This window comes from Staurois parvus, unplaced genomic scaffold (genome assembly GCF_062004578.1).
Source record: "Staurois parvus isolate SC_StPar_1 unplaced genomic scaffold, SC_StPar_1.0 ptg000696l, whole genome shotgun sequence".
In the NCBI taxonomy this organism is placed as follows: Eukaryota; Metazoa; Chordata; class Amphibia; order Anura; family Ranidae; genus Staurois; species Staurois parvus.
The window spans coordinates 8747404-8765723 of NW_028318492.1; the positions used below are offsets into that span (position 1 = coordinate 8747404).

At 38.4% G+C, this 18320-nt stretch overlaps 1 protein-coding gene across 1 annotated transcript in view; it reads left to right on the forward strand.

Moving 5' to 3' along the window:
• Nucleotides 1-18320, forward strand: part of DMD (dystrophin) — a 2676943-nt gene that overhangs the window by 951644 nt on the left and 1706979 nt on the right. Inside the window, exons 34-38 of the mRNA XM_089653005.1 lie at nucleotides 1230-1409; nucleotides 3508-3636; nucleotides 7317-7487; nucleotides 14040-14162; nucleotides 17509-17646. Coding sequence (XP_089509131.1) covers nucleotides 1230-1409; nucleotides 3508-3636; nucleotides 7317-7487; nucleotides 14040-14162; nucleotides 17509-17646 — 741 coding nt within the window. The remainder of the gene's footprint in view (nucleotides 1-1229; nucleotides 1410-3507; nucleotides 3637-7316; nucleotides 7488-14039; nucleotides 14163-17508; nucleotides 17647-18320) is intronic.

Below are 18320 nucleotides of genomic sequence, written 5' to 3' on the forward strand. Positions count from 1 at the left end.
ATATAACCATGCATGGTTAGCTCAGATAGCACAGGCAACAGTATACATTTATTTATACCTATAACCTAAACATTGCAGACTAAAGTGTAAAGAAATAAAAGAAAACAAAAGACAGACAGTTATGATGTGTATGCATGGCCTAATATGTGGTAATGATACTTGCAGTGACTTGACAAGAACTAATAGCTGTTGAAATAATGGAGTACTATATTAGTTTAGTGTATTTGACTTTTGGGCATATGAGTACTCTAACTGCTACCCTTTCATACTAAATTGATACGTGTCAAGTGAAATCTTTGACTTCTAGGTTGAAAGAACATGAATGCATCATATTTTCTAGCAGCAGCAACAGCAGAAAAGTTAATAACAATCATTTTTAAATCATCCTATCAACTGATGGATATAAAAAATGTTTAATATTTTGATATTTCTTTAAAAAATTGTTATTAAAATATACTATGCTTGACATTGGTACAAGCTGGGCATTGTTTCAATATGTTGTCTATTGATTTGTTCTTATTTATGTATATATGCTGTATAAGTACTCATCTGTACAAAAGGCTGACAATGCTGTGTCTTATGCCGTTAAATTCTCCTTTATTGTAAATCCATCAAAGATAAAAGGATCAAAAACACAGGAGAATGTTGATGCATTTCAGCCCTAGTGGGCTTTATGACTAAAGCCCACCAGGGCTGAAACAAGTCAGAATTCTCCTGTGCATTAGGTTCTTTTATCCTTGTCAGATTTACAATAAAGTATATTTTTGGTATCTATCTATCTATCTATCTATCTATCTATCTATCTATCTATCTATCTATCTATCTATCTATCTATCTATCTGTCTCTCTCTCACACACACACACACACTAGACACAAACACACTAGAAAAGCCAAGGTGAACAATGAATATTAATATTTTATATTTTCTCTAAAGATATGAAAGCAGAAATGTCTTTGGATCATATAGGTACCTTTGCTTTGCACACCATCACTACTCTTTACACTGTCTTAATACAAAATCTGTGCCTTTGTCTGTTCTTATAGGGCAGAAAGTTAAAGGTGTATAAAAATGGTTGATGGGTTATATTTTTAAGGAAACCAAGTACAGTATGATAGAAGTCATAGTATAAAAAATTTGTTACATTGTTCACAGTATATAAATATCAACAAGTTGACCAAAGAAAACAAAAGTTATTTAGTGTTATTTACTGAAATAATTTTCCTACAGACAATACAAAAAGAAGTTGAAAAACGACAGCAGCAATTAAAGAACATCCAAGACTTAGGGGATTCACTCAAAGCAGTAACTGGTGAACATGGCGACCTGGTGGATGATAAACTTAGTCTGCTGAATAGCAATTGGCTGGCAGTAACTTCAAGAGCCGAAGAGTGGTTTCGACTTTTGTTGGTGAGTACAAGTCTACTTTTATACTGTAACAAATAATAGTAGCGACATCCACTCCCTCATCATATCACGACTAAACTACTGCAACTCCCTCCTCACTGGCCTGCCTCGCCGCTGGCTATCCCCGCTTCAGTCGATTCTGAATACGGCTGCTAGACTCATTCACCTTTCCAACCGCTCCGTTTCCACCACCTTCCTCTGGCAATCCCTCCACTGGCTTCCGATTGCGCAACGGATCAAATTCAAAATCCTAACACTGACGTACAAAGCTGTCCACCATACTGCCCCAAACTACATCACTGACCTAATATCCAAGTACCACCCAGCACGCACACTCCGCTCCTCACAAGACCTCCTTCTCTCTAGTTCCCTGGTCTCCTCCTCCCATGCCCGCCTCCAGGACTTCTCCAGGGTGTCACCCATCCTCTGGAACTCCCTGCCCCAACCCATCAGATTATCACCTACTCTCCTCTCCTTTAGGCGCACTCTGAAAACCCATCTCTTCAGGGAAGCCTACCACACCCCCTGCTGACTTGCCGACCTCCTCCACTCTTCCTACCACTCCATCCCCCACAGCTATCTCCTCCTGTGCCACCATCCCCTCCCTCCTAGATTGTAAGCTCGAAAGAGCAGGGCCCTTGATCCCCTCATGTTTTGCATTGTATTGGTATTGTTCTGTCACATGTTCTGTCCCCCTTTGTAATGTACAGCACTGAACAAACTATTGGCGCTTTGTAAATACTGTATAATAATAATAATAGTAGTCCAGATAAAGGTGAATATAAGTAGTATCTGGAAAAAAAGAGCTACAGATATAAACATAAAATCACATAACTACAGTACTTTAAGTGAAGATGTGGCCTATATTAATGTTCTTTACAAAAAAAATACATGTTGCATTATGTATGAACACCTTCTAAATTGTCTGTACTTCTCATAGATTTCATACTGTTTTCTCTACATAATAGTACATAATAATATTGTGCCTTTTTTTCGCTATGGAAAAAAAAAGGAAGGAAAAAATTAATGCAGTCAATAACATAATTTTAATTAACGTAATTATAGTGGAACTCAAGTCAAATTTAAAAACAAAATAAAGTTGAGATGATTTATCACAGAATGTAGATGTCACACCATATCCCTGAGTAAAAAATAAAGCACATTGTAGGACTTTTAAGGTGTAACCCCTGAACAAATACACACAACAAAAAAGTTTTTGTTTAAAACAAATGTCTTTTTTAATACAGATGGCCAAAACAACTCAAAGGGTAAACATTGCATTGTATTTAATTAAAATAACACCACATAGCATTCATCAGAACCTGATAACACACCCCAGTTAGAGGCTAAAAGTCTAAATGTCAGTGCATATAATCACCATACACATTACAATCAAAGTCTGGTCTTCCAAGACCTATGGGCAGTTTGTCAGAAGATCATCAGTATGGCCTCATTCTCAACATAGTGCTTCATTAGGAGCAGGATGAAGTGAATGGTGATTATGCTGCATATGATGTTAATCAGTGGTACTAAGGCTCCCTTTTTGCAGCATAAGTATGAGGCGCAGGCAGAGTTTCCAGACAGGACAGTTAGCAAGTGTCTCTGGTGTTGTCAACTCTGTAATAAAGAGAGTAAGGAGCTAATGGAACATCTAACTTTGCTTACTGATACATAGCTTGAATTAGATAAAGAGCTACATATGGTGCCCCTTTAATTACTTTCAGATGTCACTGCTTTAGCCTAATGACTCATTTACTTGACAACTTCCAGCAGCATTAGTAATATATAGGGTAATATGCTGTGTTGCGCTACTTATGATGTGTGCATCCTTGATTTACATTCGCATTCCATATTCCATCAAGCAGTGACATTTCCATCAGTAGGCTAAAATGAGGGAGCGTACCCATATCAGACCATCTACAGTTAATCGGTAGGTCTACACACATTTGGAAATGTGGAGCCTCCTCCTAAAGCCAAAATAAGAAGTTAGGTTTATGTAAGACTTATACGGCATTTGTTTTGGTATATTTTTGCAAAGCTCAGTATCATAGCAAATTATACAGTATTGTCATAGTTTATTTGAATTTGTGTCGTTTTTCAGGAATATCAAAAGCAAATGGAATCTTTTGATCAAGGCATTGCTAGCACTACAGCTTGGATGTACCGTGCTGAAATATTACTAGATGAGATGGACAAACAAAGACCACTACAAAGGGAAGAGACCCTGAAGGTATTATACTTAAGTCCATCTGAACCCTCTAGCTGTTTCTTCTTATAGAGATAAATGGGCATTTTCAATGCAAGTTGGCATTTTTCAATATATATATAATTAATTATTGTTTTGGGGGGGTTAGTGGGTGGGGCTTCCCCCACCTTCCTGTTTAAAAAATTGTTAAAGGCTAAGTCTACTTGTGTCACACCGTTGAGATACATGACAATGCCCATTGAAGTTATAGGGGATATTTGCATTCCATGTGATAGCATTAAAAGTGATAAAAAAAAAATGAAAGGTACAGTGTAAAAATAATTAAAAAAATCAAAATGACAAAAAAAAAAAAAAACTCGCCCCTCCCATGCACGCACACCTGTGTGCACAAGCATTGACCCTGTAGTGGTATGTAAACAGCAGATGCACCATACATGTGAGGTATCGCTGTGAACGTCAGATCAAAGGCAGTAATTCTAACACTCATCAATGCAGATTTTTTGCTGGGGAGTATAGACATCTGCAAATTTTTGGCTAAGGTGATTTACGAGGGGCTGAATTTTGTGGAGCCGGACAAATTCAGGGTTACCCCGAGGATGACAGAGTGTGTTGTTGAAATGCATAAAACACATTATACTCTCATATCTATGCCTGGCCATAGCAGCAGAGAACACGGCATTTGATGAATTGGGTCTGTGGACCAATACAACTGGAATTAGTTTCTTTTAGTAATGTTGAGGGTTAGGCCCCAAAAAAATGTAAATTCGAAAACCGTAATGAGTTTCCATGTGACTGGTCTGGCAAGGTTTGAATTTTGGTTGATAAAATGTGCGTATAAATTGCTTTGATCCACAATCAACGCATACAGATATTTTGTGAAAAACAGCTCCAAAAATCAAGGGAAGTAGTTAAATTTGCTATTTCCAGCTGAATTCCAGGTTGGGCAGTGAATGGGGGAAGTACGGGTGCTGCAGAATTTGTGGGCTGCCAATCGGGATTTGCAAGCACATCCAGCAGGATACTAGGAGCTCTATGGGCCGGTGTACGAATTCTTGGTGGCTGCGGGACAATACTTGTGCTCGCCACCGCACCGGCTTGTACTGGACTTATGGGACTCGCCACGTCACCAAGTCATACTGCAGTGCTGGTATAATTATTATTATTATTATACAGGATTTATATAGCACCAACAGTTTGCTCAGCACTTTACAATATAACGGGAGACAATACAGAACAATACAGTTCAATACAAGAGGGTTAGGAGGGCCTGATCCTGGGAGCTTACAATGTAAGAGATATGTGAAAGACCAAGATGTACTAGACCGCTGGTGCTCGCCAGTCCACCAAAAGGTAGAACGGCACTAGTACTGGCACTCTGCTGCATATGAGAGTCATCAAAATTTACTGACAAGTTGTAACAGATATCAGGCCTGATTCTGCGAACACTGTGATTTTGCGTGCAATGTATCAAGTGACAGTGATCTACCGACGCTGCACTTGCTGGGGGGAGAAGGTGGGGTAAGCGTAGGGGCTAAACGCAGGTGCTGGCAGGTGTCGGGGCTGATCCTACTAATGCTGTGTTTTTGGGGACGCTATACTAATGCGAACGCTGGTATAGTGCTGATCTGATCAAGGATATTGATCCATTCAGATGCTATACTAGCAATGGAGGATTACTGTGCATGAGCGTGTTCCTGGCAATCAAGGGGTTAAATGTGATGACTGGTGTACTGACGGGCAATCTGACGCTATCTGGGAGGGTTTACGTTCTTTTTCCCCACAAATTGAGCTTTCTTTCGGTGGTATTTGATCGCCTGTGCGTTTTTTATTTTTTGCGCTATAAAAAAAAAGGCTGACAATTTTGAGAAACAAAAAACAATATTTTGGACTTTTTGCTATAAAACATGTCCAGTAAAAAAAATTAAAAATCAAATTTCGTCATAAATTTTGGCCAAAATGTATTCTGTGACGTCTTTGCTAAAAAAAAAACCCAATACGTGTAAATTAATTGGTTTACATGAAAGTTATAGTGTTTAGAAATGGTGGGAAAGATACTGGGATTTTTAATTTTTTTTTATACTAATAATGGCGGCAATCAGCGACTTATGGCGGCGATCAGTGACTTATGGCGGCGATCAGCGACTTATGGCAGGGCCGTGGGACTGTGGCGGACATTCTGACACTGGAGGGGAACTGACTTGGGGTCACTGACATCCCCAGTGACACCAATACAGTGATCAGTGCAAAAAAAAACCACTGACACTGTACTAATGGCACTGGGGAGCAAGGGGTTAACTTTTTTTATTCAATGAAAGGGTTAACTGTGTGAGGGGAGTGTTTTACTAGGGGGTGGGGGTGTGTACTGCACGGGAACACGCTGATCCGGAGAGATAAACTTTTCTCTCCGGATCAGCATGTCAGGAGCTGACAGGGAACTGACAGAAAGCAGAGGTGCAGTGTAAACACTGCAGCCGTGCTCTCTGTCAGTGATTGCCGGTAATCGCCGGGACACGGCCGGTAATGAGCGGCCATAACCCGGCGACTGACACCCGAGGCCGCAATCGACGGCGCAGGTAGGGCGGAGGCGTGCCTCGCGCGCACCCCCTACCTGTTTTGTAAAATCACGTTTTAAAACGTAGTTTTGCGCAGTCGTGCCGCCCTTCCACCGTATTTCTACAGTGGCTGGTTGGCAAGTGGTTAAGGCAGTCAATTAATTGTAATTGATTACTAAAACACTAGAGAAAAAAACACATGCCCACACCCTTTTCCCAGTGAAGCACACCATAATGGATAGTACTGTCTCAAGTTAGCCATAGATGGTTCATATCTTGGCCAGTTCAGCAGGGACTTGTCAAGATTTGAACCATGTATGGGAAGGCTGATTGTACCCAATTCAATTCATCAAGTGATTTGGGTTCAAACAATATGTTGGATTTCTAGCATGGGATTATTGCCAGGCTCCCCGTTCCCCCACAGGGAGAACACAATAGCATTGCGGGAGGGATTCTCTCAACAACACTGACTGTGCTGGTGGGTGGAATAGAATGATTTTCTTTCCTGCGACCTGTGGTTGTAGGAAAGAAAGTCACATCATCTATGGCCTGCCTTAATTTGGGAGGTGGTGCAGTGCATAACAGGTGTGTTGTGAAAGTGTTTTGGGGTGCCTTTCAAAATTAATAGAATTACAACGCACCCAACACATATAATGTGCATTTCCACAATGCAGTGGTTTGAAGGGGTCCTAAATGTTGGAGGTGTAAATTCCAGAAAAGAGATGTATGCTCATTTGGATCAATGAAATGCATTTACTATTCACTTCAATCAGTTAATCATGTGCTGTAAAATAAAATGAAAAAAGAAAAAAAATAATTTCTGTTTCACAGAACTGAATCATTGAAGTTCATTGAGCTAAATGAACATTCTCTAACTTTAGTAAATTAACCCCAATGACATAAAGACTATTACCGCTGGCAAGGTTTGTCTGTACTGACTTTGTGATGTGTGACTATGCTAAATTAACAAGTAAATACGCACTGTGTTGCCGCATAATGAAACAGGCAGCTCACCAATGTTAGAACATGCTTGCAAATGTACCTTATCTCAGCAGCTTTAAAGAAAATGTGCTTTGATTATTCACACTTCATCTGAAGCCATTTTCATCATATTCATCAGTGATTTCTGACTTTTTCTGTGTTGTACTGCAGCTACTGAAGTCTGAGCTGAATGATATTCAGCCGAAGGTGGATTTAGTACATGATCAAGCTGCAGAGCTAATGATGAACCGTGGTAATGAATGCAAGAAGATAGTCGAACCCAAGCTGTCTGAACTTGATCAACGATTTACTCCAATATCACAAAGAATTAAAACAGTAAAGGTACTGATAAGTAACACATAAACATGTTTAAAATAAAATTAGTAGAAAGATTAGATTAAAAGAGAAGTTCAGGAATAACAAAAAATAAGCATACATACTCACCTAGGTGACTGCAGCATCGATGTCATGCTGTATCTGTCCCCCGCACCTCTAACACTGAGAACTGAATGATCAAAGACCGCTGACAGCATCCTTCCAACCTTGTTGTCTCTCTTATACATTCAGATCAGGCACTCGGGGGAGGGGGGATCGGGTGACTGAGCTGCCAAGGGAAAAGGACTGCAATGCTTCTGCTGTGTATTTTGAGGATGAATTGCTTCACAGTGCCTACAACCACAAACATCAATGAGATATTGTTTTAATGTTTAAAATATAATTGTTGTTATGCTTGCTCAGCTACATTTATAGTCTGACCAGAGATTTACTTCATAGGACATAAAGATGTTTAATATTGTCTATAGTCAGTTTTAGACCTCAACAGACACTCCTGACTAATTCCTTTCAGGGATTGATAGCAATCTGGAGTCCATGGGCAGTTTTGGTTTAAAATAGATTATCATTATGGCAATTATTTTTAGGAAAGGGTAGGCAGGGTTTCTCTTTGAAAGTTTTAAATATATGTGCAATGTAAATAATTATTGTATAAGAGCTAGATGATCATTTTGGCAATAATTCACAGCTAATTTGCTATCATCAGCATAGTTTTATAGCACATTCCCCATGGCACATTCACAGTCCTCCTCACAGCACATCTGAATTTCCATTCTTCAATGAGAAATTCTGGTTTCAGCCAAACACAAATTATATTTCTAATATGGCAAATGTGACCCTACTACCAGTATTACTACCAGTATTATTACAACCATAACATTCACCATTTTGATCTCACTAATCACTCATGTTATCAATGATTTCTCTATTTATTCCTACTAAGGATCTTCGCACTGGATTCAGCTTGTTCCCCAACAGACAATTTTTCTGCTAATTCAATGACCTTTTTGCATAGTTATTAAAATTCAAATCATGTAATCTTCAAACAACTAATTTTTGTCTTGTCATTTTAATATCTGTTTAGGTTAAAAAATGAGTGCTCTGCTTCACAATTTCTTTAGCCGCATTATTAGCATTAACATTATCATTACACCAGGTTATACTACTTTGTAGTATGCATAGAATACTGAACTTTTTGTTTCTTCACAGGGAATCAGGAACAATTAGGCTTAAGCAGGAAATTAATTTTTAGGCACTTTGTAATATTTCAGGTGACCTCTGACCTTCTGATTTCCCTAACAATGATGGCTGCCATATATTAACAGGTTTCTTTTAAGAACATACAGTAAACATGTCCCTGTTAACTTAAAGAGGAACTCCATGCAATAAGCTTGAAAAAAAATTAAAATGCACACAAGTTTACTGATTTACTTGCCTAAGTATTTGTAATTTTGGTTAACTCTTTCTCTGATACATACCCCTGCCAAACACTAAGATCCTTCAGCTACTTCTTGATTTAGCTTTGCAGTCCTGTCCTAAATCAGCTTGCTGCTCAATAGAGAAGGTGGTGTCGCTGCCCAATGAGGAGGTTGGAAGGGGAGAGGTGATAAAGAAAATTGTATTGCTGAACCAGGAAGATGAATTACTTTATTACAAACGATGTATGTTACAGGATGGCTGTGTGTGTGGAAAATTAGTTTTTATTATTAGTTCATAATTATTGTAATATATTGTATTATCTTGAATATTTCTTGAATATTCAACTTTTAGGTGCCATAAAAGTGTTCTGTCATTGTGCATATCAATTGTAAATTTGTAAATATAATAAATTAAATCACTACTACTACCCAATTTCTTTCAAGCACACTTCACCTCTACCCTTAGAGGTGCACAAATACTAACATAAATATGCCAGGTGATAAATAAATACAAGATCCCCCTAAATTTTAAAATTTGTAAATACGGTATATATATATATATATATATATATATATATATATATATATATATATATATATATTAAATATAAATATATTTAAAATTTGTAAATATAGTTTCATGGTCAAACTTTGGTTGACAGTTTTGTGAGGAAATGGACAACCATATGGAGGCTTTGAGGTAGTGCGTTAGAGCTCAAATTAAGACTTCGTTCACACCTTTGCAGTTTGCTTTATGTCCCTTTTGCTACACTAATTTTTTGCACGTTTTTACCTTGTTTAGCATTTTGTTCAGCTCTTTTTTTTTTCTTTTGTTAAAGTGGAATTTTTTTGGTTGCTGGGCAGAACAAAAAAGTGGGAAAAACACAGCAAAAACAGACAACCATGCATTTCAGCATGGTAGTGCATTGAACTCTATATATTGTAGCAAAAAGTCCCTGCCCCTTTTCAAAAATGCAGCAGCTCAAAAAAGCGTGTGAACATGCTCCGCAGGAAACCATGTTAAATGGACTGTAGTATGTTTCTGCAAAAAGTACTAAAAAAAGGCATTGGTGTGAACGGAGCTTAAGATGTTTCCAGTGTAATGAGATCACTTTCTATAGGATGGTCTCGCAGTAGTATTAGTGTACTCATAAATGTATATTAACTTGTAAATACACACTTATACATCACTTTTCCCAAATGGCAATTGAACAAAACACTTAGCCCCCAGTCACTTCCCATTTTAATATAAAGTGGTTGTCTTAACATCTATTATAAAAGAAACATAAGGGGGCTCCAGCCTAAGTGCAGTACAAAATATAAGTTTATTAAAACTAGCCAAATTACTTCTCACAACTGAAGTACTGTAAGTATATGGGCTTTTATCGGGTCCTAAAAGGACATCTGCAGTGGCCGGTGTTTCCACTGGAGTCCAAGCACTGAGGGTCTGGTGTGAATGTGAGCCATCAGTCTGGAACGCCACAACCACCGTGGAACACATGGAAGACCTTTTTCAGCAAGCTGTTTGTTCCACTGTGTTCTTTCCAGTCCTTTCCAGACTGATTAGTGGATGGGAGAGTCTGCACTTGTTATGAGCCTGGAAAGGACTGGAAAGAACACAGTAGAACAAACAGCTTGCTGAAAAAGGTTTTCCGTGCATTCCATGGTGGTTATGGCATTCTCGACTGACGACTCACGTTCATACCTGACCTTCGGTGCCCGGACTCCAGTAGACACGCACCGGCCCCTGCATATGTCCTTTTGGGATCCAATAAACACTAATATACTTACCTCAGTTGTGAGTAGTAATTTAGCTATTTTTAATAAACTTGTATTTTATACTGCACTTAAGCTGTGTTTCTTTTTATATTGTCACAGAGTTTTGCTTCACTGTATGGGGAGCTGCAGACATATAGTGCTTATGCCATGTACTCTATGGACTTTTTAATATATATTTTCTGATATTGCAACCCTATGTTACGGTGTTTATTGTCTTCCATGTGGCGCTGCTCCGGGATCTGTTCTTCTCTTACCTTGTCCTGCGCTCCCGCAAAGTCCCTCCTGCAGTGTCCCCTGCAATGTCCTCCGGCGGATGCTGGCATCTGTCTTCTGGGTTCCGTCCCCTGCGACGTCGGGACGTATGGGGGACGGAACTGGTGGGAAATTTGAAAATGACAAAAAGTGACATTCACTAAATTCACTAAAATCACATAGTAAAACATTACTGTATCAAACCATTTCACATACATTGTGTCCCGAGTGCTTTGTCCTGTGCCCTGCCTGCATTTTTACTGTTCTTTCTGCCTGGAAACTGAGAAATGTCCATGGCATCCAAAAAGCGTCCCTTTAGGTCAAAAGCGGGTTTTAGACCAGCTAGACAACAGGGATAGTAAATTAGAACCACTTGCAGAATTGAGTGATAATGATTCGTGGGGAAATTCGTCATCAGACACTGAAAACGATTCTGCAACTTTGCTCAGTGATGTGCGAACTTGGCGCTATATTTCAAATTTCAGTGTTTTTGGTTTGATTATATTATTGAATTAAATTTATTATTATTTTATTATTATTTTTTATGATTATTTATTACATTATAATTTATGATTTCGTGTTTCACATTTTAACATACCCGGGATGTTTACTAGACTCTTGTTCGGACAGATTTCAGTGAGTTATTCCTAAAAATTACAGGCCTACAATAAAAATAATACATGTTTCCATTCAAAAAAATGTACCACTTTGAGCACAGAAATATGAACATAATCAGACCGCTAGGGAGGTTAACTTTGCTAAATTTACTTTCTTCTTCTTTAAAACAAATTTACTAATATGGTACATACTGTACTTTGCCATGGAGTTATCATTCAATATTTGTAAAGTGAAAAGCAGGGACTTTGTCTTAACAATTTTTGTCTGACCTGATAAATAATTTTTTATAATGGTTTTCCATCTTGATGTTCTTAATCAAAATAAGATTTAAGTCACTCACTAGAGTAATACCCATTAAGTGTTCATTAAAATAGTTCCTCTATTAGTTCCATTCAAAAGCAGGTGTTCTAGAGAAATTAGACTCTCTAAAATCACATTATCTAGAATAAATGCATCCTTTGCGGTTATCTTGGCTGAACAGAATAGATAATGAGACAAGTAAATCACATGGATTTAAATTTTGATGGATTTGTTGTATAATTTATGTATTTTGTAATGAAGATATGATACTGGCATAAAACTTCACTTTAAACATAAGATTCACTTATTGTAAACCACAGGTGTCTCACGTCCAGAATTAGCAAGATTTTATCTTGAAGTAAGAAAAACTACCTTTGCTTTTGCCCAGGGGGATGGTGCTTCTCTTTTAAGTATAAATTAAAAGCTAAAGTGTTTACAGTTTGCAAAAATGACAACAAACCTGTTATCTCTAGAATAAAAACACTAAATAAAAAGCATTGACTGTTTATCATCACGGAGCATATGCTATACTGTATAAACAACTGTTCACTTTTTTTATGTTCTAATTTTATTACATGTCTAAATAAATAATGATGATATTGATAGGTGGAAATGTTTGTGGGAATTCATGAGTGTATGAAGTTGCCAAGGGAACACTTAAAGCACCTCTAAATGCTACGTGACTGATTAACAAAAATGTGAATAAGCTGAACCTGCACTCGCTTTAAACATTCAAACATGGGAAGGTGTAGATATATATATTTTTTAAAGTTCCTCTGTACATGATTTGATTTGTAAGATAAAAAGATTATTTTACATTAGCTGACTACCCCTTGCTTTGAGAGTTGGATTTGTACTTCCTGCCTTAATAAACCAAATCCCTTGGGTTGTTCCCTCGTACACTAGTGGACTAACCAGCCTTAATATCATACTAACAAGGTCAGATGTCATAACTCCACAAAACAATCTGAGAATGGATATGTTAAAATTGACAGTTGCTCTGTACACCTAAAACCAACAGCTAGAATACAGGACACACTATAGCCCTACTCTCCTAACAATTCAGTTCCATACTTTGCAGATTGCTGCCCTAGATCCTGGCTGTGTTGGCTATGCAGAAATCCTGCCCTGCCTACTTCACACGTTAGTAAAATCATGGCTTAATTTAAATATCACTAATATCACTCATGACATGAAGACAGAATAGGTTTAGACTGTTCTCCTAATAGCTGTGCATAGCAAGAGCTAAACACTGCAGTTCAGAAATATATATTGCTATTCAAGCAGCATTATTAATTATTAATCAATAGGGTATTAGTTATAGATTTTTTGTGATGTGATTATATCTCTCTGTAGTGTGTACTTGGCTCAATCTAGAGCAAGTGTCGTTTCTGTCTGCTGCCTCATTCCTCTGCTATCTCCATGAGCCACTTCTGACAAGTCTTTCTGACACCAAGAGGTTAAAAAGGTGACAGGGGCTCCAGCACACAGCCTGTGGTTGAAAGCATCATCTCTATTCCTGTGTGCTCTGTAAAAGGGGTGTGTCCCTTCCCTTCAATCAGCTGTTAGAGCTCTCCTCACTGAGCTCTGAAGAGTGTAACTTAAGCTCTATGCCCCCTGGTTTCTGAAAGTTAAAATAATCTGTATAAATTCTGCACTTTGAATGGTTGTAGAGAAGAAAAGGCTGTAGATAAACAGGTAAAATGTAGGTAGGAAAATTTGTTTAATCTCTGTGTATCACATGAGGCTAGTCACTATACTGGGTATATGTAAGGGTTTACAACCACTTAATTGCAACCATCATTTTAATGTTTCTGCAGTTTATATATTACTGAAAGATTACTGAAAGAATAAGGAACTTCATAAGTGACTTTATAAATTAAAATACATTTTATCTATGTTACAAAAATAATAATCATATGAGAATGTTCTTATGTAACACTAGTAGGGAGATCCCAGAAAGGGCATATATACAGTAAATGACTGTGGTAATGTACTTATATTACCTCTTTGTAGTATATAATATATAAACATATTCTTAGATCACCATGTGCTTAATAAATTGTGTAAACTCCTTGAAGATTACAACATTTACATTCAGAGGTCTAAAAAATGATTTTAATAATGCATCTAATATGTACTTCAGTGTATAATGGATCCTGCAAATTTTTATACATGCCTTATTTTTATACAGCCTATGGTTTCTTCCAAAGAGCTGGAACAGTTTCATTCTGATATCCAGAAATTGCTTGAACCACTGGAGGCTGAAATTCGACTTGGAGTGAATCTCACTGAAGAAGACTTCAATAAAGATACGGTAAAGTATTTGAGACTGATACTTTTGAACAGCATGACACAGCATGACAAATATGATATATGTGGTATAAATCTGTCCTATATTCAGCTTTTCTTCATAAAATGGCCTATAATAACTTTTGATATCCTTTAACTACTTGGCCATTTTTTGCTATATGGAATTGCGCTATTTTAACTGACAATTGTGCGGTCATGCAACACTGTACTCAAACGAAATTTATATAATTTTTTCACACAAATAGAACTTTCTTTTGGTGATATTTGATCATCACTGGGTTTTCTATTTTTGGTGCTGTAAGTGAAAAAAGTCAGAAATTTTGAAAAAACAATATTTTTTACTTTTTGCTATAAAACATATCCAATCAAAAAAGTAAGAAAAATAACATTCCTTTATAAATTTCGGCCAAAATGTATTCTGCTACATGGCTTTGGTAAAAAAAAACTCCAATACGTGTATATTAATTGATTTGCATGACAGTTACAGCATCTACAAATGGCGGTATACATATAATGGAATTTTTTTTTTTCACTAGTAATGGCTATGATCAGTAACTTATAGTGGGATTGCAGGATTGTGGCAGGCATTCTGACATTGACACTGGGTGGGAACTAAATAACTGCCACTGACATCTCCAGAGACACTAGTACAGTGATCAGTGCTAATAAAACACACTGACACTGTACTAATGACACTGGGCATAAAGGGGTTAACATCTGGAGCGATAAAAAGGTTAACTGTGTGATAGGGAATGTTTTTACTGTGTACTTTGTTGTGTTTTACTAATGAGACATGCTATTTTTTATCTCTCTGCATTGCAGAGAGATAGAAAGCAGCACGTCCCCTCTGACAGGAGAGACATCTGTGTTGTTTACACTCACAGATCTCTCCCCTGTCAGCTGCTCCACCGATCACTGAGTCCCGGCCATGAATCACAGTCATGAACCCAGTGGTTGACATCTTTGGGAGCCAATGACCTTAATTTACCATTAAAAAACTCTAATAATTCATCTAATAGTATGTAAAATAACTTTAACATCTAATAACACTGAAACGTAACCCACACTTCTGAAAAACCTTGAAAACGAGAGCCTAGTATATGCATTAGTGCAATGTGGTACCAATTGTTGCAAATGCCTCCCTAACATATCTTACCAAAGGATTGGCCTTGTGGTGTGGTATGGTGCACTGCCAGAAATTATAAATACACCTTTTTGATTCAGTTTGGTGTATTAGGCAGCCAATTTAAATGAGGGGACTTGCCTTTATGCAACACACTTTCATGTACGGTACTGCACATTTTAATGCACTAACACTCTGCAGTTGTGTGAATGGGCCCTTAATTTATTTCCAACCAATAAACAAACACTTGAGAAAGAAAATGGTACCCTAACACTGATAAAAACCTTTAACATTTACCTAATTCTAACACATAACTCCACTCCTCATGCTTAAAGATAACCCTGTTACCCTCTTGAACGCAAAATGTCTTTATAAGGCAAAATTACAGCTGTCCTTATAACCAGCCACTGATATTGAGTGTTCCCACACTCTCCGGTCATTTCTTGGCTTCTTTACAGTCATATCCCTGTGTAATCTTTGTGTCGGATGGTACCAGAGAAAACATAGGGTTAACCCAGGGTCCCCTCCCATATACTATGTGACAGTGTTTAAGCTTGATAACTTCTCTATCAAATGCTCCTCCACACTTGGAAGAACAGGGTATTTGCTAAGGGTTCCCATAGAGAAACAGATCAGTGAGTGTAGCAAAAGTGAATATTAGCAGGTGGAGGACAAAGTGCATGTGTCAGGAATCAAGGAATGACCAGAAAGGTGTGGACTGACACAGGGAAACGCAGGTTTCAGGTATAGTATAATACAGGTTATTATTAGCCACCCAGATATATATATATAAACGCACAGTGAGCAAACTAACCTGCCACTAATCTTAGGAGGTGCAGGAACACAGGCGTAGTCAGGGCTGGAGAGGTGGAATGGTCAGGCCAGCCGTAGGGTTCTGTAACGACTGCCTGGTGGTACCTCTAGCGGTCCTCAGGGCAGGATTCCCCAGGGCGCGGAGTCTAAGTCCCAGTCTGCTATTCACCAGGGCCCCTGATGGTGGGGATGGACTTGGAGCAGACAGGAACCAGGTCGCGGCCCCTGAGTACACCTGCTAGTGATAGAGGGATCCGCCAGAGGTATGTGCAGGTACGGCTGGATCCGTGCAGGATGGATGGATGGCAGAGTAGTGAGCGTGGTCAGATGGGCCAAGTCAGCAACGTGCGGGCAGCAAGGTATCAAAGGAGCAGGCAGAGAATGGTCAAGGTCACAAGCCGGGTTCAGTAACTCACGGACAGCGCAGTACAGAGGATCAGGCAGAAGGATGGTCAGGGATGAGCCAGTAGTCAGAACAGGAGACGGTCAACAGGCTTCAGGATCAGGCAGGGTCGGCAACAAGGTATCTTCTCACAGGAACTAGGAACAGGATACAGGGGCTCATGGGAAAACATACACCAAGGCCCAGAGCACAGGCCTGGTCATGCCTTATATACACCTTTCTGTAATCAGCCCCAGGTTTGGCTGATTGTGAGCTTCTGGCTGCTAAGAGTACCCGCTGGTCAGCTCTGGTACTGCAGCCCACACGGCAGGAGAGTCCCACCACCAGTGCTGAGAGCACCCGCTGGTCAGCTCTGGTACTGCAGCCCACACGGCAGGAGAGTCCCACCACCAGTGCTGAGAGCACCCGCTGGTCAGCTCTGGTACTGCAGCCCACACGGCAGGAGAGCCCCACCACCAGTGCTGAATCCATTCCTGACAGCATGATTGTAGATTTTCTTCACTTCTATATCTAGCTTAAAGTGAACTTGTAGAGCAGACACCACATTATCCAGAAAATGATTTAGTGTCCTGTCAACTGCTGTTTCATTGTCCAATTATACTGCTTTAGTGACCAGTATTCTCATTGGATAGTAGATTAGCTGAAGGCTGAAGCCTAATCATTATTTCAGGTAAAGTCAGACCCCGGTAACAAAGTGAAACTAAATCAGTCACAAAAGTAACTTTAATGGCTATGTTTACTCCAACCATCCATTTATATAAGGGAAATTCCTATTTTCCTAATTTTTAGAATCCTTGCCATGTGACTTAATTAAACACAGCTTTACTAGACTAAGTGAGATTTCTACTGTTTTAGTAAATTACCCCAACCACAAGCAGATTATTCTTAATTCTAATATTATATATTAAGCTACAAATCCTTTCTCTAAAATCACTATCTACCAATGATCTGTCCCATTTTAATTTTGTGATTTAGTGATAACTGTTCCTACATACTCTTCTTATCCCCCAGAGTGAAGACAATGATGGTCAAGTGAAGGAACTGCTGCAAAGAGGGAATAACCTTCAGCTAAAAATTTCAGATGACAAAAAGAGGGAAGAAATCAAACTGAAACAGCAGCTATTACAAACGAAACATAACACTCTCAAGGTATGTATACAAAATGTACATGCGTGTAAGAAACTTGAGTAAATATCATGAGAATAGTTTATAAATGTATACATGTACAGTGTGTTGTACTTTAATAATGCTGGTTTTGCAAAGAGCTTAAATTCATTAACAAGAAAAAGTACATGTCTATACTTCAGTTTTGCACTTTAGGAACTGTTGAGGTAGACACACGTTAATATGCTGATATGTTTTGGATAATCATAGCAAACTAGAGTATCCAATATAATAAGGGGGAGTCTCCCTTTGGAAACTAGACCCAGGACGAGATAGCTGCATGGCAGCAGTGATGCCTAATGGTCGTCATAGTATTACCAACGTTAGCAACCCTTATTATAATTGTTTACTATACATTAATAAGGTAAAAAGAAATTCTGATTGACTTCTGGTGATAATTATATATAGTTTACATAACATTAAATTACATACATTATTAAAGTTGAACTCCAGGAAAACAGCAGAGATGAAATACATAAAACAGAGCCCTGTTACCTGTCAAATGATTTGTGTTTCTGTACAACCAGTTCTGAGATTTACACAGCTCTTCCACACACCACAGCTCCTATTTACTGCAATGGGTTTGGATTTATCACTCAAACTTCAGTAATGTTTAATGAGCCCATTCCAAAAGAGACCCAGGTACATTTGGCTCATCC